The 20,671-nt window shown below is 47.8% G+C and overlaps 1 protein-coding gene across 2 annotated transcripts; it reads left to right on the top strand.

The window, feature by feature from the left end:
• Positions 1-1,879: 1,879 nt before the first annotated feature.
• Positions 1,880-18,567, top strand: LOC132463417 (homer protein homolog 3-like). 2 transcript variants are annotated; one of them, XM_060059574.1, is made up of 10 exons: positions 1,880-3,376; positions 3,671-3,719; positions 6,792-6,948; positions 8,728-8,859; positions 9,327-9,431; positions 10,621-10,754; positions 12,566-12,722; positions 15,760-15,867; positions 16,712-16,792; positions 17,097-18,567. In XM_060059574.1, the coding sequence occupies exons 2-10, from the start codon at positions 3,697-3,699 to the stop codon at positions 17,280-17,282; spliced, it is 1,083 nt and encodes a 360-aa protein (XP_059915557.1). In that variant the 5' UTR covers positions 1,880-3,376; positions 3,671-3,696; the 3' UTR covers positions 17,283-18,567. The 2 variants fall into 2 exon arrangements, with proteins under 2 accessions (XP_059915557.1, XP_059915558.1); XM_060059575.1 differs by lacking the exons at positions 1,880-3,376; positions 3,671-3,719 and adding an exon at positions 6,405-6,495.
• Positions 18,568-20,671: the final 2,104 nt, after the last annotated feature.

The following is a 20,671-nucleotide window of genomic DNA, read 5'->3' as shown; positions in this document are numbered from 1 at the left end:
GGCGACAAGGTTAACGCTGAACTCTTGACGGGTGCTCTCTTAAGCCAGTGAAGCTGAAGTATTTTTGGGTGGAAAAGAGAACGACAACGCGAGTACAGCTGGACACGAGGAGAGCAAGAGCGGGAGTCCAGAGGAAAAGGAGAGCAGAAGGGACGGCTGCACGGCTCCCAATGGGAGGAGACCGCGAAGGAGAAAGCCGTCCACCGAGAAGCAGAGTTGGACCGGGTCACATTGACCTTTGGTAAAACGGAGGGCGGAAGGTCACATGTTGCCTGAGTGGGAGATAGGGGACAGCCCTATCTCTCACGGGGGGGGGGGGGGGGTTGGAGCGTGGGGCAGGGCGGGAAGGGGGTGGTGTCTCCTTCAAAGCACGTTAGGTGAGCTTGCTCCAAAAAGGGGAGAAGGAAGAGTGAGTAGAGCTGCTCAGTGCCACGCTACTCAAAGTGCACTCAAAACAGCAGGACTTCCCCCCGGGCTACGAGTCTCTAATTATGCGCGGTGCATCGTCGAATATGAGTTGGAAATGTCTCTGCGTGCAGCCTGTCTTTGTTAAGATTCTAATGTACGGCAAGTGAACGTCATGGGCCATCAATCTGGGAGGTCTTAAAGCGCTTAATGAAATAGAAGCTTTTCATTGATATATTTCACACCGTTTTGTCTTCAGATTCCAAGCAGTAGACCAGAAGGATCTGTGACAATTTGGTTTTGGATATCTAGATATATATTTCACCAATGACACCAAGAGCTGCAGCAAGTAAATAGACACCATCAATATTGTGTTAAGAGTTAAGAGAAGTTCATGTTTTTCATCATTTGAAAATGATTAGCCAACCTTGAGTGAATTCACGTGAAACTGGCCCAGAATCACCATTTTCTGCACAGGCAGAATGATGACGAAGCCTACATCAACAGAATAACCCAAAGGAAGAATATTGCCAAAAGGTCCAAAAGTAGTGATTGAATAAATGGAGACGTTTATTGATGTAAAGTAAAGGTACAGTGAAATGCATGTTAATTCATTGTGATGACCCTTGGCTCTGCCTTATAGTGACCACTTTGAGTTGTGTCCACTTGTTGACTATAAAGGGCAGAAGTGTTGAGACACAAGTTTCAGAGTCCCAGTTTTGGCCTTCACAGAATACCTCTGAAAAATAGATGAGAAACCTCCAAGTGACTGAATCTGGTTGAATCTTCATGAAGGAGGTCAGGCAGTAGCGGACTCACACTGTTTGAAGGCGGGGGCGAAAAAATAAAAAGGGCACATTCTGCACAACATGGGGCCCAACCAGTGTGCAAAAAGCTATGATGCATCACGTATGGCACTTTCTCTCGTATTCACCACTCGAGAGGGCACTTTTTCAACCATGGAGGCACTGTAAGGGCATTAAGAGGGCACTCATTGAGGCACGTTATCGAATTTTCTTGTTGTAGAAGGCTCATCATCATAATTTATTGTATGAAGGGGCACCAGAGGGCACCCAATAATTATTTTCACATGTAAAGGGCAGCCAATAAGGCACTTTTCTCTCTCGCCACTCTTGAGGGCACTATTTCAACCATGGAGGCCCCCTCCCCCCCCCCCCCCCCCGAGTCCGCCACTGAGGTCAGGAATAGAATCGGCACTGAGTTGACTGTTCTCTTTCCACATTGGGCACCGGAAATCCTTATTTGATGGCAGTCGATAGATTTAGATCATATCCTGCTTTATTTAGAGCAGAGTTGGAAGAGTTAGTTTAGTTGCCTGTGGTTTCGTTCTCCCTGTTTGGACGCCTCAAGCTCATGAAACAGAAGAGATAATCGATTGAAGCGGACAAAACAAAGTTACACCCTACTGTCACAATCCTGCTGTGTAGAAGTAGTGTGCTCATTATAAATAACAACATCCCACTGTTATTCGATTATAACATAAAAAATATATATATTGTACATATTTATGTCTGATAGACAATCCTATGTTAAATGTTTGAATAAGATCAACCCATTCAATTGATTTGAACCTTGTGTAGTGGATGCAGCCAGGAACAGAACTGCAACTAACAGAGTGCATGTAGGTACAGTAGCATAACCACGGTATTGATGACACTGCAGGAGCTTGGTTTCTTACTAGCCTACTGAATATCTGTTTTTCTGCCGGTACCTGTAGGAAGTGTTCTCTAGTGACCCACGTGTCTATTTCCTGCGTAGTGCCTGACCTTTTGCGTGGATATATATAGGCCTAGAGCATAATTTGCTTATATTGTAGCAACCAGAAGCATTCTGCTTTGTCATGTCCCACTACGACCACATCCAGAAGGGCCATTTATTTATCTTTACTGCTGACGGCGTGATTTGAATAGATTTAGTGTGCTTCGGGTAGAAAACAAAAAAAAAACTCTTGTAATTCCTCTTTTTGTTAGTTACTGCACGTAAAAAAAAAAGACGGCTTGAAATGTAGCCAATTTCAGTTGAATAATGTTTGGTGATCAAAATGACACACTGTAGGCCTAATTGATATACAATAAAGGATCGGATTCCTAATTGTTCTGATACTCGTCGGGTTCCCGTCAGTCATTCATCGGCCTAACAATAATAATCAGAATCAACGCAGCAAGACCGGACGCATGTAGACTCCAATATGTTGGACTTCAATATTTTTTACCATTCTTTAAATACAGTCATTGCTCATAGGCTAGCCCAACGTTGCATACAGTTCGTGAAAACCATGTCCCGATGGGTTTGACATGAGGCGCCAGTGATCCAGCAGGTGGTGGTGTGGTGTCGACCAGGAGCCCGTAACTAAGCGCTACTGAAGCGCAGCTGCCTGCAACTCTCCTCCAGCCTCAGACCGTCTGGCTACTGCTACTGATGCTGCTGCAGTCTGCATCCCGGATAAAACCCGTCCCAAGTCATGTAGTTATTACTTAGTACATCGCCATTGACAAAAGAAGACAAATCCACTGGCCGTTGAAGTTTGAAGCGTTCAAAGCAGCCGGGGGTAAAACAGCGGCTGCCTCTGGTCTGGTTAGGATACTGGTCCACCGGGTGATGGACGAGCACACTGATCCACAGGGTCCTCAGCATCTCGGATGTTTTACGCGGTCCTTCCAGTCAAAAAGACTCAAGTGACCGAAAAAAATAAGACGTCTACCGGTTTAGTTTATGTGCGCTAGATTGCCAAACTGCTGCAGGTATAGCCACTCAGCACTTTGCAGTGCAGGATTCCCGTGCAGAGGAGAGCAGACCGGAGCACGGACACTTTCACCGGGCAGCAGCAGACCAGAGCACCGACACTTTCACCGGGCAGCAGCAGCCAGCAGACACCCGCCAAAACCAGTCCATCTGAGAGCTACTGTCTGGTGGAACGGAAACTGAACTCTTGTTTCACTTGAGAAATGTGGTGAGTGAGCTATTAAGGGTTATTAACAATTATGTTCATTCTGATGAAAATATATGTAATATTTCTGTTATTATACAGCACTTTAAGCCTACCCCCAAGCATCTCTTTCTATTACATTTCTTTCAACAAATTCTAGGCCTCCTATTGGTCAATTACAGGTGGAAATGGACAAGGTTCCTACATTATTTCTTTTTTTTTCTGACATTAGGCTTGTCTCAATGTTGAGAGGACAAGATCAGATACCAGTGTGTATCTGTCCATGTGAATATTATTTCTGTGTCCCTCTCTTTCCAGAAAGGAAGTCTCAATGACCTTGTAAGATGTTTTCACACCACAGAGAAAGGTAAGCAAAGACAATTAGGTTGGCCTTTTTTCCTTTCCTCCTCTTTTTAACCCCGTTTTGTTGTTATTTATGACCATGTAGTTCCAAGCCCTTCTAACGACATCTACGATCTGACACTAGTAACAATCTGTTGAACAAATAAATGATGTGTAGGCCTGCTTTTAGCAGAGTGATGAGTAAGAAGTTTGAAAGAGACAATAGCTGCTCTTGCACTCATGTAGCCTGTATGATTTCCACAATGAAGCCGGTGTTATAGATCAGGCAAATCTGATTGTGTCTCATTTGTTGTTCTCGGTAATAGATACACTTGAGATATCAGTGATGCAGTTGTACTTAGAGATGGAGACACCCTAAAAGTCTCTGTCACTCCTCTGCTTCCTCCGCTACTCTCTACACACACACACACACACACACACACACACACGCACACACACACACACACACACACACACACACACACACACACACACACACACACACACACACACACACACACACACACACTGATAAATAGGGCAGCCCACAGCGGAGCAGCAGGCTCATCACAAACACGGAGGGTTTTGACCCTTCACTCAGTTAATTCTGTTGTTACGGTTGTCCTGAACCCCAGCGCTGCTGGGACTCAGGGTCGCTGTGGTGGAGGTGCTGCACGGATGAATTAGTGGTCGTGGATCAACCCCAGGCACAGGCTGACCTTTGACCCATCTCATTAGTACCAAGATTGGTTCCTCCATCCGAACCCTCTCACACTCAGTCTCCGGGTCTGTCCGTCAGGGGCTCTTCTGTCTGTCCACTGGGGAGAGGCTGCGTGGCGGAGCTGTAGGCGGGTCCTATTCTGATCTGACTGGACCTCGTACTGTAGCGTCGCAGAGTCAAGGTGCTTTATTGTCATATGTGCAGCACAACATATGTGTCAGTTTACCATGGTAAGGCGAGGGTTATCTATGCAGCACACGTCCGCATGGCAGTGAAAAGAGGAAACCAAACAAACAAAAGTAGTGCGGGTTTATTAAGTATCAAGGTCAACCTATTTATTGGAATTACTGTACAATGTTAACGTGTTTCGTAACTGGAGTCGTCACAAAATAAAACAACTCTAAAAAAACAAAACACTGCTTTAGGGATGGACTTTTTTTTTACAGTAGGTTTAGGGTGTGAGTTAAGTTTTTGCAGATTGATAAAAAGTTGGGCACGCGTCTGTGTCCATGACGCTGCGGCCAGCCTTGTTGACAGCTGGGGCCCCGAGGACCCACAGCCAGGTCCTGGACTGGTTCTGGGGTCTGGCTGTGGGTCCAGGGCTCCGGGGTAGTGGTCCCACGGGAGGGAGGGACGTGCTGGCGGGAGTCTGGCAGATTCCCTCACCGTGGGTGAGCTGACGTGCCAGACCGCCAGGCAAGGTCAAAAAGATTCCCTGTTCCCCTGCCAACGTTACGGCCCACTCTACAGGACACCCCGAGAGGTGACCTTTCTTTGTACTCCGTATTTAGCCGACACACTACGAAGGTGAGCTTATCCCATGATACTGTTTGGGGTAGGGTAAGTAGAGACCGCCTTGTTTTCAGTCACGCGAGCTGACCCACTCTTAAGAGGCAGAATGTCAGATTACATATGGCGTGCTGGTGTGCTAATCCCACATGTTAATGCTGCCAATGTTTTGGGTAGCCAACCGTATTGGTTATATACTAGCTGTTAAATATTGTTGGAAGGACAGTTGCTCTGAGAGTTTTTTTGGTCACAATTTCGGCGGCAGACCACAAGGCACAGAATAACAGAGGGCTGGCAACAACTTTCATTTTGCAGTGTTCCCGAGCTCTGTCAAGTGTTTGCTCAGAGAAAGAATAACAATACAGTTGCCGGGACAAACACAGCAACGCTTCAGAAACACTGGCCAACCGTGTCACGTCTGTAAAGGGCTTCGTAATTACACTCCGGGATTGGATTACAATCACAGAACGAGACCGCGGCCCACCTAGCCCACCTCACACTTGTCGGAACCCACCAACTTTGGGGCCATTCCCCATCTATATGCAACACCCCACGTTGCATGTGGTTTTTCTCTCAGATTTCCCATATGAGCAGACGTTTCAGTGTGGTTTTCTGTGTGTTTTCTTAGGATGTCCTTAAAAGGGGCAGTATAATAAAAACGATAATCAATGTTAAATCAAATTGCAGAGACATTTGGCCTTTTTAAAATATATTGTTTATCATTCGGTTATCGCATGTACATTTTTGTTGTATGTATTTTGAGAATAGGGTTTTCTCGTTGAGTGGTGTGTGTGTGTGTGTGTGTGTGTGTGTGTGTGTGTGTGTGTGTGTGTGTGTGTGTGTGTGTGTGTGTGTGTGCGTGCGTGCGTGTGGTAAGTGTGTGTTTGTGGTATTCTAGTCTTAGTGTGCCTGCACAGAAAAGAACCAGGCTTGTTTTCCCAGGCCTCCATGTCCTGTGGAAGGCACGGCACGGCTCGAGCTATTTCTCCAGCCCCAGTGACATGGCTGCGTTCGTGTATTTACCTCGTATCCTGGATACACGGCCACAAACGCTGGCGTGAAGCGCTGAGGAGGGCCGGGGGGGGAGGGGGGGGGTTGTTTGGAAGAGAGTTTGAGTGAATGCTGAGGACACCATGGCGCGGCCAAACCTCTGAAAGGCTTATGTGCTGGGCGAGGGGGGGGGGGGGGGGGGGGGGGACGACATGTGAGGGACCGCAGACAGAGGTGAACCTCTCTCCCTGGAGCTTCCCTGTTTCTGTTCTCCATATCGGGCTAGAGGAGGTATCATGATGTGAGTAGAGCTGGAGTATATTTAAGTGTGTTTTTAAAGGGGTTTAAACAGAGTTTCAAAGGAAGGGGTTCGGTTGACCCGGAGAGGCACTTCACCGAATGCAAAAAAAAACGATGTATTCCATTTCCAACTGACGAATTTGGTTTCAGCGACGCCTTCCAAGTGCCAACTCCTGGACGAAGTGAAACAAGTCCAATCGAATGGAAAGAGTGGCATCATTCTGGGCCCACGTCTCACTTCTTATTTTGGTCTCATCCGGCGAGCGTTCGTCTCTGTTTCCCCTGACGTGTCCTCAGGGAGCAGCCGTTCTTCAGCGCCCGGGCCCATGTGTTCCAGATCGACCCGAGCACCAAGAGGAACTGGATCCCTGCCAGCAAGCATGCCGTCACCGTGTCCTTCTTCTACGACGCCAACCGCAACGTGTACCGCATCATCAGTGTGGGCGGGACCAAGGTGAGAGGGGGAGGGGGGGGGGTGGGTTTGTTTGAGGCGATGATGGATTGGCATTGACAGCACAGGATATTACGCTAAAAACACACATTGAGAAGACTAAAGTGTAAAGATAATCATGTGAATAAATATAGCATAGATGGATCGATGGAGTAATAAGGCACATGCTCTTCCTTTTCTGACGTTGAAGCAAGCGTTCAAGGCCATGACATGGGGTGCATAATAAAGAAGAATTTTCTTTTTCATTAAGAATTTAATTAAGAATGAAATAATAATCACTCAGAGATCCAAGGGGAAATTGTGAGCTTTCCTTGTGGCCTTTCCTTTTGGATTAGCGGGGGGTGGAAGCAAACAGGCTCCGAGGGGGGTTCTCTCTCTCTCCCTCTCCCTCTGGTGTGGTCTTAACACCTCTGGTCTGACCCACATTGCTGCCTCCCAGAAGGCAGTGCGCTGATGAAGGTGGTGGCTAACGTGGGTCCCCCCGCCCAGCTCCGGGGTCTGGCTGGGCGTAATCCGACCCAGTACCGCCGTATGACGTCAAAACGCGTCCACCCCCCCCCCCCCCCCCCCCCCCCCCCCCTCAGCCGGTCTTAAGCTGATCTTCTCCCCCACACTTCTTATGAAACGCGTTTCATTACCGTAATACTGTACAGAGGATGTGAACGGCGGTTATCAACGGTTATCAACGGACGGGGACCTCAAGTGACGATCATGATTCGATTGTCTTTGCTGCGGCAAACTCCTGCTGAGACAGACCTCCGGGGAAGGGAAGTGCTTTTGTTTGTTTGGAGGCTTCCCAGCGGATCCCCTGCTTGATCAGCAGATGTTGCAGTCGTTTGCGTAGATAGCCACTCCTCACCCAACCCCTGTGAGGAGTGGAACGGTTGGTTACTGTGCCTCAAGATGGACTACCCTCCAGTCCTAACCGCCCTCCAGTCCTCCTAACTGCCCTCCAGTCCTCCTAACCGCCCTCCAGTCCTCCTAACTACCCTCCAGTCCTCCTAACTGCCCTCCAGTCCTCCTAACCGCCCTCCAGTCCTCCTAACTGCCCTCCAGTCCTCCTAACTGCCCTCCAGTCCTCCTAACTGCCCTCCAGTCCTCCTAACTGCCCTCCAGTCCTCCTAACTGCCCTCCAGTCCTAACTGCCCTCCAGTCCTAACTGCCTCCAGTCCTCCTAACTGCCCTCCAGTCCTAACTGCCCTCCAGTCCTCCTAACTGCCCTCCAGTCCTCCTAACTGCCCTCCAGTCCTCCTAACCGCCCTCCAGTCCTCCTAACTGCCCTCCAGTCCTCCTAACTGCCCTCCAGTCCTCCTAACTGCCCTCCAGTCCTCCTAACTGCCCTCCAGTCCTCCTAACTGCCCTCCAGTCCTAACTGCCCTCCAGTCCAAACTGCCCTCCGGTCCTAACTGCCCTCCAGTCCTCCTAACTGCCCTCCGGTCCTAACTGCCCTCCGGTCCTAACTGCCCTCCAGTCCTAACTGCCATCCAGTCCTCCTAACTGCCCTCCGGTCCTAACTGCCCTCCGGTCCTGCCCTCCGGTCCTAACTGCCCTCCGGTCCTAACTGCCCTCCAGTCCTAACTGCCCTCCGGTCCTGCCCTCCAGTCCTAACTGCCCTCCAGTCCTAACTGCCCTCCGGTCCTGCCCTCCAGTCCTAACTGCCCTCCGGTCCTAACTGCCCTCCGGTCCTGCCCTCCAGTCCTAACTGCCCTCCGGTCCTAACTGCCCTCCGGTCCTAACTGCCCTCCGGTCCTAACCACCTGTTTGTGGTTGTGATCCTACCAGGCCATCATCAACTGCAGCATCACACCCAGCATGACGTTCACCAAGACGTCCCAGAAGTTTGGGCAGTGGGCGGACAGCCGGGCCAACACGGTGTACGGCCTGGGCTTCGCCACCGAGCAGCAGCTGCACCAGGTCCAGTACAACCGTGCCCTGTTGTAACCCTGTTGTAACCCTTTTTGATCCAAGATGTCGCACTAAATGGTCGCTGACTCGACATCCGGATTATGAGTCTCTTCTCTTTTGTCCTTTTTTTGTTGAAAATGTTTCACAAGGGGAAATAGGTTCATCATGTCAATTATTTATTTCAATTAATATCATTAAAACGGCAGGTAGGGGTTAGGTTTCATGCTCAACGATGCTTACAGGTAGACTGCAGGGCATTGCTGTCCGAACCCCGGACCTTTGACTGGAATTCAAATCCCCTCCACTAGACTCTCCCGACTCTCCTATTTCAGAACAGTGTTTTAATCATATTGACCAGAGAACGACTTATCTCCTCTGTGTGCTCTATTCATCCCAGGCAGGGGAAACGTGGGTCTCGCAGCCCAGAGGTAACCTGACTCAATCCGAATGGCCTTACCTCTCTTCCCCTTCCGCAGTTCTCCGAGAAGTTTAAGGAGGTGAAGGACGCGGCACGCCTGGCCCGCGATAAGTCCCAGGACAAGGAGCTGGCCAACACCGCGCTCAGCATCGCCGCCCCGCAGGTGAGCGCGGCACACTGCACCCCCCCCCCCCACCACGGCTCCCTTCAGGGGCTCCAGGTTGCTGCGTACGTCGGGGGGCTCGAGGGGGAAGGAGCGGAGGGCCGTCTCTGACCTCGCTCGGTGGGGTTTTCGAGACGGATGTTGGCGTCGGCGGTGGAGAGTGACTGTTGCTGTTGGGAAAAAAAAAACCACCGCAGCAGAGGAAGTACTGCTGGAGCGGGGTCACACCTCTCCGCGGGGAGGGGTGCGAGCGGAGAGAGAGAGAGAGAGGGAGGGAGAAGTAGGACGACGGTAAAATTATCCCTTCACTGGGCCCGGCCCCTGCAGTGCTCAGACTAGGCCAGCGCCCGCCTCCCTCGGCGGCGGGCTGCAGCAGACCGGCCCCGGAGGACCGCGGCGCTGGTTCCACTCAAGGTCCTCCCCGACGCCCGATCAATAAGGAGCAGTTACCCCCTGGGTTACACGCGCCTGCTGCCCCGGGTCTGTTAACCCTGTGGCTGAACAGACGGCCGGCCGTGCCCCCGTGGCCCCCGCGACAACGGCCCCTTTAGCGGTAGAAGGAGCACGTCGGAGAACGCTCGACCCCTGATCACCCGCACAAGTGGCACTCCGCTAATCTAAAATGCAAATCATGGCTATTTTTACCTTTTTGGTTGGATTGTGATGTTTGGTATGCTTTTTTTTTTAAGTTGACATGTTTCTTTTCTCCATCTTTGGAATCTTCTTTGCTTTCTGATCGGTTTCATCTAGTACTCACAGGTGGGTGTTTCATAGTACCCCTCCCCCCCTCCCCACACGAATAACACAGCCGACTAAACGAAATAGTAGTGCTACAATTAGATTCTAAAAGGTTAGCGTTGGGGGCTTCCATTAATGTTGCTGCCCTTTGCATGATCATTAAATAGATAAGCAGCAGCTTTGTGTGATGGACAGCACACAAGAGCCCCCTTGCACACTCTAAGGCTTCCTATAAACCACACTTCTGAGCTACCTCTTTCCCCCTTCTGTAGTCGCTATTATTCTCACTAACACTAACATACCCACCCCCATGGGCTGTGAATGGGAGCACAACATCTCCATCTTGCTCGAGTGTGTGTGTGTGTGTGTGTGTCTTTGCGTGTGTGTGTGTGTGTGTGTGTGTGTGTGCGTGTGTGCGTGTGCGTGTGTGTGTGTGTGTGTGTGTGTGTAGGACCTCTCTGATGAGCTGCAGTCGCCACCGGTGATGTGCATCAACGGGCCCGAGGACAAGCTGTTCCGCAGCCAGAGCGCCGACATCACCTTGTCCTCCGAGAAGGAGCGCATCAAGAAGATGCTCTCCGAAGGGTAGCCCCTCCCGCACACACTCCCAGCACCCCTCCGCACACACTCCCAGCACCCCTCCCGCACACACTCCCAGCACCCCTCCCGCACACACTCCCAGCACCCCTCCGCACACACTCCCAGCACCCCTCCAACCCACCCCACCCTCACCTCTACCCATGCCCTCTCCTCCAGTCCACCCTCCACCTCCACCCGTCCCTCACTTCCGCCCCAATCTCATCTCATCTCCATCCATGCCCCCTGCACCCCACCCTAAGCTCCTCCAATCCCACCAGCACCCCCACCCTTATATTCACCCCACCCTCACAGTCGCCTAACCCTCACACCAGTAGGAGCAGAATCAGAATTACTGAAGGATTTAGAGGAGACATTGGTTACCAAAGTTGGTAACGCAGCTCTCGGCAGCGCTCCACCTACCTCAGTGTTAGATGTTCCCCTCTCACGCTCATCACCGGCCGGGGCCAGAGGTCGGCCGGCCCATCGCTGTCTCTCTTCTCGGCCGTCTGCTTTAAGCCTCGCGCTAACCCGGGGGGATCCCTCCAGAGAGACGCTGCACCAGATCCCACTCTACGGATTAGGTTCTAAAGTCGTCACCACGGGAGAATTATTTCACCAACCCCGTGTGCCACACAAAGGCTCAATCCCTTTCTACAAGCGTAGCCTTTTCCTCCTTCTGATGGGATGTTCCATAACAACAAGTGGTTCACCTTCATCTGTCTGAGATTTGATCACTACGCAGTCAGGTCAAGTCCTTTTTTATAATATCACGGTATACCAACAATAATAACTGCCACGTTTAGACAGAGGATTGTCGCTGCTGGCCGTGAGTGACTCGTCCATAACCCTCATGTCACAGAGACGCCCGCTGCCAGCCGTCGCCCTGAGTCACTGCTGGGTCTCTGTGGTTCATTATCATCTCCAAACACGGTGGGCCCCAGACGGGTTTAAAAGGTGCGGTGTTGACTCATACGTTAGGGGACTTAAGGCGGGTAAACAGCCTTTCACTCAGCTGTCTGAGCCACGCGCCATGCTTTTTGTTGCCCGCAGAACCACTTCTGTAACATTAGAAATGCTGCTCTTGGAAGTGGTTGCCATGGCAAACCGTTGCCATGGCACAACCTCCAGCCTTCTCGTCATGGAACGGAAACGTGATGTAAGGTATCCTGATGGTTACAGAGGATCCCGGCGTGAAGCCTTTGTCTGCGTGAAGCGTAACTCATCGATAAGCAGGCATGGTGCTTGATAGAACAGCAGACAGGTTGGTGTTGTGGTGTGTTGGATCTATTTGTTACTCACACAGAGCACGCTTTCACAACTTGCAATTGAATGTATTGAGGAGGTGGGGGAGAATAAGTGAGGTCTGGTTCTATCCATTGTTGGATTTAAGGTGGAAAGGCAAAGAAAAGCAGCTTGACTCATTCCCCCATTCCTCCCTCTACCACCCATCACTACACACAGGAGGGGGGGGGGGGGGGGGGGGGGGGCGCACACATGTTGATGAGAGTCCTTCTTGGTTCCCATTCCCCGCCAGGTTTATAATGTGCCCTGTCATCCACCCACTAGTATCGTTAATGAATGATCAAAAGCATCTGATCGCAATTCATTTTAACACACATGAATCTGTCCCCGGTTGTGTATGACAAATACAATTGGTTTGAGGTGTGTGTGTGTGTGTGTGTGTGTGTGTGTGTGTGTGTGTGTGTGTGTGTGTGTGTGTGTGTGTGTGTGTGTGTGTGTGTGTGTGTGTGTGTGTGTGTGTGTGTGTGTGTGTGTGTGTGTGTGTGTGTGTGTGTGTGTGTGTGTGTGTGTTGCAGGTCAATCTGTGAGATGAATCTGGAGGCTGAGCTTTTCACACTGCAGGACAGCAACAACAAGCTGGTGGCGGCGCTGCACGAGGCTAACGCCAACGTTGAGCAGTGGAAGAAACAGCTCGCGGCCTATCAGGAGGAGACAGAGAGGCTACGTGACCAGGTACCGCCTGAGGGGAGGGGCTCCACGTAAAGCTACCGTTCACCCGTATAGTACGAGGCTACGCGACCAGGTACCGCCCGAGGGGAGGGGCTCCACGTAAACCTTAGGCTAACCCTTAGCGTATAGTACGAGGCTACGTGACCAGGTACCAACCTCTGGCTAGAGGGATTGTGTTCCCGTAAACCTTAAGCTAACCTTTAGCGTACAGCGGGGGTCTACGTGAGCAGGTACCACCCTCTGTCGAAGGGGAGGGGCTCCAGGTAAACCGACTCTGGAGAGTGAGCAGGTACCGACCTCTGTCTATTGGACAGCGTCTGAGTAAACATCAATTTAACCACTACTATTTTATATGAAACTTAATATTAACAAAATGATGTACTATGTGATGGATGCGAAGGCATTGACCTTCGTTGATCGGGGGTTGATTGGGTTTTATTATTAAGTCATTATTAATCATAAAATACTTTCATCAGTTATTAAATGGTTTGTAACTGTATTTGGTTTTATTTGGTTCAGAAAAGATTATATTTTATACTCAAGGCCAAGTGGAGCTTTGAAATTCCTATTCATGCGTATTATTAATACGGTATCATGTGTGTATAATGTGTGTACAACAGCTTTTCAAGCATTTTTTATCCCAAGTGAGAAAGGTACAAAAAGGGAGGTTAGAAACAAGAGACTGCACTGCAGAAAAACAGATCTCTGCGCTTCGCTCGACAGAAGTCCATTCATGGTCAACAAGTTACGATGTGTTATCGAATCAGGCGGCGAGAAGTAGCTGGAAAAAGAGGCTTTCAGCCTGTGTGTGTGTGTGCAGCTGTGTGTGTGTGTGTGTGTGTGTGTGTGTGTGCGTGTGTGCGTGCGTGCGTGCGTGCGTGCGTGCGTGCGTGCGTGCGTGCGTGCGTGCGTGCGTGCGTGCGTGCGTGCGTGCGTGCGTCTGCTCTCCGGTGTGCTGTGCATTATCAATATACTGTAGGCTGATGGAGAAGGTCATGTCTCATTGCCTGTGTGGTGACAGACGACAACAAACTTGCTCTACTTGGTTATTGCTCTGGAAAATCCTTACTCCAACAAAGTGGTGCTGAGTCAGTGTCTCTCTCTCTCTCTCTCTCTCTCTCTCTCTCTCTCTCTCTCTCTCTCTCTCTCTCTCTCTCGCTCTGTCTCTTTTCTCCAATATTCTCATTTTTCAAGCCTCAATTGTGTGTCCTTTCTCCGGCCTTAAACAGGTAGTACGAGCGAGACACGAGTCGGGCGGTCGTATCGTGTTTGACAGGCAGCGTAGCGGGCCTGTTTTTCTCTCCCCCTCCATCGCTCACGTCTTAATGAAGACGGGCTCAGACGCTGCACGCGCGTGTTCCCCGGTCACACACCACGAGCTTCAAATCCCCACCTGGAGACCACACACACACACACACACACACACACACACTGCTGTCCTCCAGAGGGGGGGTGCTTTACATACCTGCTGTACGCCTGGGTTGTACTCCCCATAATATCCACTGTCCTCAATGGTTTTGTATCCTCATGAAATGAAGATATATCGACTTATCTTCATACCCCAGTTTTAGAAAAAGTCTAAATTAATAATATGAGGTAAGAATGATGAAAATATGAGGTTAGAACGTCAGAGGGAAAGAACTGAGTCTGATTGTGGGATCATGTACTGACCCTAGACTGTTTACAAGGCAATTTGGATTCATAAGCACATCGTGATGCTTATGTTATCATATTCCCTTCGATTATGGTAATAATGCATGTTTTTCTTATTGCCAAGCCCTAGCCATGTTGATCTAGGACCCTTTCTGTTTGGTCTAATCCACCAGCAGGCCCAACCTGCCTCAGGCTAGCCGTCACAAACTCCATTTGATCCTCTGCTTCAATAGCTTGTTCCCCCTTCCCCCATTTATTGCCTCACTGTGCAGTATTGATCGCTCAAACATTGTAATTATCGGCCTACCTTTAGTGAGCTTTCCCCCCCGATATCAATTTGACCGTTTATTTTTTTATCAATGTTGTGGCCGATAGACTCCTGATCAGGAATGTCTTCAGCCGTACAGCTGAAGACACCATCGCTCTGACGCTGAGTGAAACCCTGCTCTGTAGCAGGGGATCCCCAACGGGGGTCTGCGATCCCAGGGGGAGCATTAGCAGCCTCCTGTAAAAACAAAAACCACAGCATAAAAATGAATGTTTGTCGCCTTTATTATAAATGATGAGGGTTTCTGATCAATAAAGGGAAGACCAGAAATCGAAGTCACTTCAACTCTGTTGCAAACCCTCTGCCATGGAAGCACCACGGCCACTGCAATGTTAATAATGCCGTTAACTCATTCTAGTGTTAATAGGGAATGTTTCAATCTGCATCCCAGCTTCAGAGCGTCTCCTGGTGGATGATGAACGACCAGGTGGCTCAAAAAAAAAATGGTTCAGGTCTCAGGAGGGGGGAGGGGGGTGTGGGGGGGGCTGGGGGGGTTTGTAGGACAGCCATATCCTAGATTCAGTGGCCCAGTTAGAAGAAATGAAAAATCACCAGAGGGAGCTGGCAGTTCCTCATTCCAGTTTCTCTCTCACTCTAGCTCCATCTCTCTCTCTCTCTCTCTCTCTCTCTCTCTCTCTCTCTCTCTCTCTCTCTCTCTCTCTCTCGCTGTCGAATTTCATCCTGTCCCAACCACAGACAGTTAAAAATAATTCGGCCCCTCATCTACAGGGTTCCATAGAGGCAGGGGTGCCATTTTTAGAGGTGTCCTTCTGGTTTGGGTCCTGTGTTATGGGGCCTTTAGTGGAGGGCCCTGGTTTGGGTTGTCGTGTAAACCTTAGATGAAGTAGCAATCGAAGGTAGCTCGTTTTGCCCCTTTTCAGTATGCTGGTCTTTATTTCTCCCAGTCCATGGAGGAGTTTAATATTGAAACATAAGCACAGTGGTCGCTGACATTATTCATAGAACAAGTCCATTGGCCAGGGGTAAGTCGAAGCAGCATGCTAGCACCTATGTTGTCCCCTGCTCTAAGAATACATGTGATTGGTTGCTCTTCGCCAGGTGTCAGAGTTGGAGACGCATGGGGGCCACGGCCCCAGCGACCTACTGAAAGACGAGCTCACCCAGTCCCTGGAGGAGCTGGAGGCCCTGCTGAAGGCCAAGGATGAGGTGGGCTACCCAACCCGTCAGCCTTCATCTGCTGTCCGAGCTTCACACTCATGTGACACAATGTAGAGACTCTGATTGGACGAATGGGAAACCCAAATGTCCATTTGCATTTCACTGCAGGGATGGGATATTTTTCTTTGCAACATATTCTTTTGTTGTGTGTGTGACGTGTTGTGATTTGAAATGAATTTATTCAATTAATTGTGAGGGTGAGCGACAGAGGACAATGCGGAAAGGAAGGTCAGAGAGTAATGTGATGTCGGTGTTTAGCACCAGTTAATCAACTGTCTATCCATTGGACCTTGACACTCACGGGCCACAATCAAAGGCCTTGAATTGGACCTTGTTGCGAAGGAAAAACTGCAGGAACAGGGATTATTTCATAGCAGAATGACTGCTGGGATCACTGACTGAGCGACGTGTTAATTTGATATTAATATAATGTCTTGTGGTTTCAAGAGAGACAAATGTCTAATCAATGCAGGTTGAAAAAGGGGATAGCAAGTAGAAGGGCTAGTCTGTCTCAGTCGTGTGTGTGTTTGTGTGCGTGCCTGTTTATGTCTGGCATTGCATTCAGAGTGTGTCTGCCCCCAGAGTGAGTCGGGGTAGGCCCTGCCCCCGTCCAGAAATAACCGGGTGCATATGATTGATTGATGCAGGGTTAAGGAATGATTTCACTTTAAAAAAAACAAGCTTCTGGCAGTATTTTTTATAAAATATAACCCTGTACAATTTAAGAGTACGGATATCCAGATTATTTGTTCAAGTTATCGTCACGTCAAGAGAGAGAGCGATAGAAAACATGAGATGGAGCTTTTAACTCGAAAGCATTGTTTCTTTTTAGGAAATTCACATCTTGCAGAACAAGAAACTGGAGTACCATGAGATGGAACGTGACCGGGACGAAGCCATGCACAGGCTGCAGGTACAGCAGGACCAGGGAATGCTAGGGTTTCATAGCTTCTGCAGTGACATTAAAAGGCAACTTTTAATGTGATAACTGGGATTCAGGCGTATCTGTGCAGGAACTACATAGACATTCTCGCTGGTGCTGCTGAAAAATAAAATGTCCAATGAGCGTTACCATGGTAAACAAAGGTCACATAACAACTCCTGACGCACAATGCAAGAAAATGTGTGCTGCTCCAAATTGTAACATTAATCGACAGTGATCCACCAATTATTGTTTGCTAATTTTTTCTCACCATCATTCTCCTGCAACAACACAGGAAATGGAAATGCGCAACTCAGATCTGGAGAGGCGCGTCCAGAACTCTGAGCAGAATCTTAACAACTCTCTTGAGGAGCGGGACCGCACGGACAACGAGATCCAGAGATCCATCGAGGTCCTGGACATAAAGATCTTTGACCTCAACGACCTGCGACAGAGCCTGGTGAAGCTCATCGATAAATGAGCTTGGTAGAGCAGGCCACAAATGCACTGTTATGGAAGAGGGACGGGAGACGAGCGAAAGGAAGGGGAAATTAGCAATAGGCTCATGTTAGTGTCATGTTAAGCAATACAGGAAAAGACAAAAGAGAAATGACCCAGATGGAGCTCGTCCTGCACCGTCTCAAGCCCAGGACCCCCGTCTGATCTGGACAACTGGTCTCCGCCTCTGTTGTGCCACAGTGTCTCTACCGTCACCTCTAAGCTTGTTAAGCCACCAACATGTTGGGGTGGAAAACTGCTGTTTGTCTCAATGTTTTGCTTATCGCTGGCATCCCTTTTTTCAAGAGTAACGTTCAATACAATAACTAACTTTTAAGTGCTACACAGTGTTAGACACTTATTGTCAAGAACTGGTGCTTGTAGTGTTTCATACTTTTTAGGGGACATGTTTTTTTTATAGTTAAGAATGGGTTGTCCAGGTGAAAGCTTTAGCATCCGTGGTGTGTGTTTGAGTAGAAAGGAAGGAACAGTTGGTTAAAGAATTTAATCTGACTCAGGCATGCATAGCCCATAAGGTGTATAATAGCCCATGCTTGAATACTGCAATAAGGTCAGCATTCAATGTTCAGTATTATCAGTAAAAAACAATATATATATATACATTTATTTGGATGTATAACAATATCTTCAGTTACACAAACACATACACACACACACAGTAGTGTGTGTGTGTGTATATCCAAGGTCAAGGATGTCTTCATGGGTTGGCATGCTACTAGGATAATGTATAACAAGTAGAAGCAGTATTTGCAAGTGATTCATCTGCACAAAAGTTTTAGAAACCAAAGATCAGGTCCTTTGAAGAGCACATCGTTGAGTCATGAGGAGTTTTAGCTGAAGCTTGAAGCCTGATTTCACATTCTTGTTTAGGTTCATGGGAACTGATAATATTCTAAGATTAGTACATAACTCTTGAAAAGTAAACCTGCTTGTGAATAGTTTAGAGACATGGAAATATATTTCAAACATTTTAAGTTAATGTGAATATAGCTGTTATATGCTGACGGTTTGAAACATTTGAAAACACTTTTACTCAATAATGAAATTGCTACCGAATATTCTGCTAGTCGAAATCATCGATATAAAGACAGCTTTCATATTGTGTGATGCAAAGATTGTGTTGTTTAACATAGTCTCTGGGCTATGTTTATATGTTTAACAAGCCTTTATTCTGAAACTGTTTTACAGTTATAGTGTCAGCTTCTGGTATTTTGCACTGGACTGGGAAATAAAAGCTAAAACCACAACTCAAGAATGGTTTCACGTTTGTTTGTATTTTCTGAGGCCTATTGGCAGACATGCAGCGGCCCATTGCATGGGCTGAACAGTTCTCATCACGTTATGCTGATGTTCTACTTTAATCAAAATTGTGAAAGGATCTCTGAAGAAAAGCTGAATATATTAAATGTATATTTTTGCTAATCATATGAATCTATTATATTAGTTTTTTATTTATTTAGCGAATGCAAATTTCTCAAGCCAAGCAGTGGCCTCTTGATCTAAATTGTGGGGGGGATTAGACCACCTTTCAGTCTTTGTAGAGGGCATAAGGCTTCAATAATATGCTCCATAGTTTGCTCCTCTCCACAGGCACACAGTGGGATCGGGCTGCTTACCCATCTGTGAAGGCTGGCCAGTGACCCTGACCAGTTCTGAATCTATATATGAGTAGTGTAGTCCTATTATTAATGTTTTATAATAACACACCTGCACACAGGTGGATAGGCAGGCTATATGAGTTGTATTATGGTGAATCTTCAGGGTACCCATCTTCTCAGACTCTGGTTATGACCAACTCTGGGAATATTTGACCCTTGTTTCTTACAGTGTGTTGCTTCTTTTTTTTTTTTGCAAGTTTATCCCATTTTCTTTTCATTTTTTGTTAACACAAAAACTGTCAACTCTCAATGAGTTTGGGCGTCAGAGGCTTGAATCAATGGATAAACTCCCATTGAGAAGTAGAGACTACACTTTGAGGCGTTACGATCTAGTACCCTGACTAAAATATTCTAATGTAATAGTTTTGTTGAAAAGCAGTTTGTGTGTTTCAAAAATGAAAGTGGTGCGGATTTAAATAAGATCTGCTGGGTCAAGTCGCTCAACGGTGTTGCTTTAGCCACAATATAGAACCGTGTGATTTTTTTTGAAGACTAAACTTTGAGAAATACCAACCTGAGAGGGAAAAAAAATCATAATTAAATCAATATTAACATAAACACAAAAACCCAAGCCGTTCTTGGGTTTGAACGACCAACCTCTCGGTCCACAGCTTGACGCGCCGGAGACGACGTGTGGCTCATTACCGCAATGCTTCTAAAAGCAGGCGTTAGTAGAATAGGTCGGTTGGTGATGATGCGATGGCGGCCTCTTGTGTGAAGGGACATACAAGGCATCTCCTTATTTACACTGTTTTCTACAAAAGTAAATAGCCGACGCCAGTTACTTGACATATTTTGATCATACATTTACAGATTCATCGTGAATTTGATGCATATAGGCCTAAATAATAACAGAGAATTGAGCAAATAACCGGTTGATGTGACCTCGTTTCTTGTAGTGGCGCACAGAGTAGGGGAGACCGGGGATAGTTGTAAGTTGTAACACGGGGTGAGTTGTAACACCACCAATTCCACCAATCAGGGATAAGATACGAGCCATATGTGACAGTTTGAGTTTCCTCCTCCTTCCTTTAAGATCACTCATGGAATTGTTCCACTAGTTGGCGCCATTTTACCAGGAGTTACGAGAGAAATCCAAATTTTAAGGTAAGAAAGTAACAATTTTTTTGATGTTTTTTTTCTAGTACTTTTACCGTTGTAGATAAAGTTGTGTATGAGTTATATCAGGTCAAACTATAGTTTCTCTATTAAAGAATGTTGTATCTCTCCCTTGCCAATATCAAAGCACCATGCCATTACAGCTAGTTTAGCAATGAATGACAGGGCGGGGTAGGTTGTAACGCATGTTTTGTATCCCCTTACATACAAAGTTGTTACCAGAGAAGATGTTGAAGATGTTGCCCTGTTCTCAAAGAAAAAACTCAACTTAAAACTTAAAGGCACCCAGTGCAACTTTATGTAAACATTCAATGAAAAATAAACATTCAATTTCTAGTCTTTTTTACACGTAGTAAGTTTCAATAACTCCATACCATTACATATCGACATTCAAGGAGCAAAGATGAGACGTCGTTGTGTGGTGAGAACTGATAGAAAATCGTAAACAACAACAATCGCCGGTGGGGAGAAGCCATTTTTCCATTGACTGGAAGCCTGCTTTATTTATTGTAGGTTACAAAAAATAAAGAAAATGGCGGCATTGTTGTTGTTATCGATTTTGTATCAGTTCTCA

The sequence above is a fragment of the Gadus macrocephalus genome, chromosome 8 (assembly GCF_031168955.1).
Source record: "Gadus macrocephalus chromosome 8, ASM3116895v1".
Lineage (NCBI taxonomy): Eukaryota > Metazoa > Chordata > Actinopteri > Gadiformes > Gadidae > Gadus > Gadus macrocephalus.
Note: the sequence above shows the minus strand (reverse complement) of the source record. Positions and strands in the feature narration are given on the sequence as shown.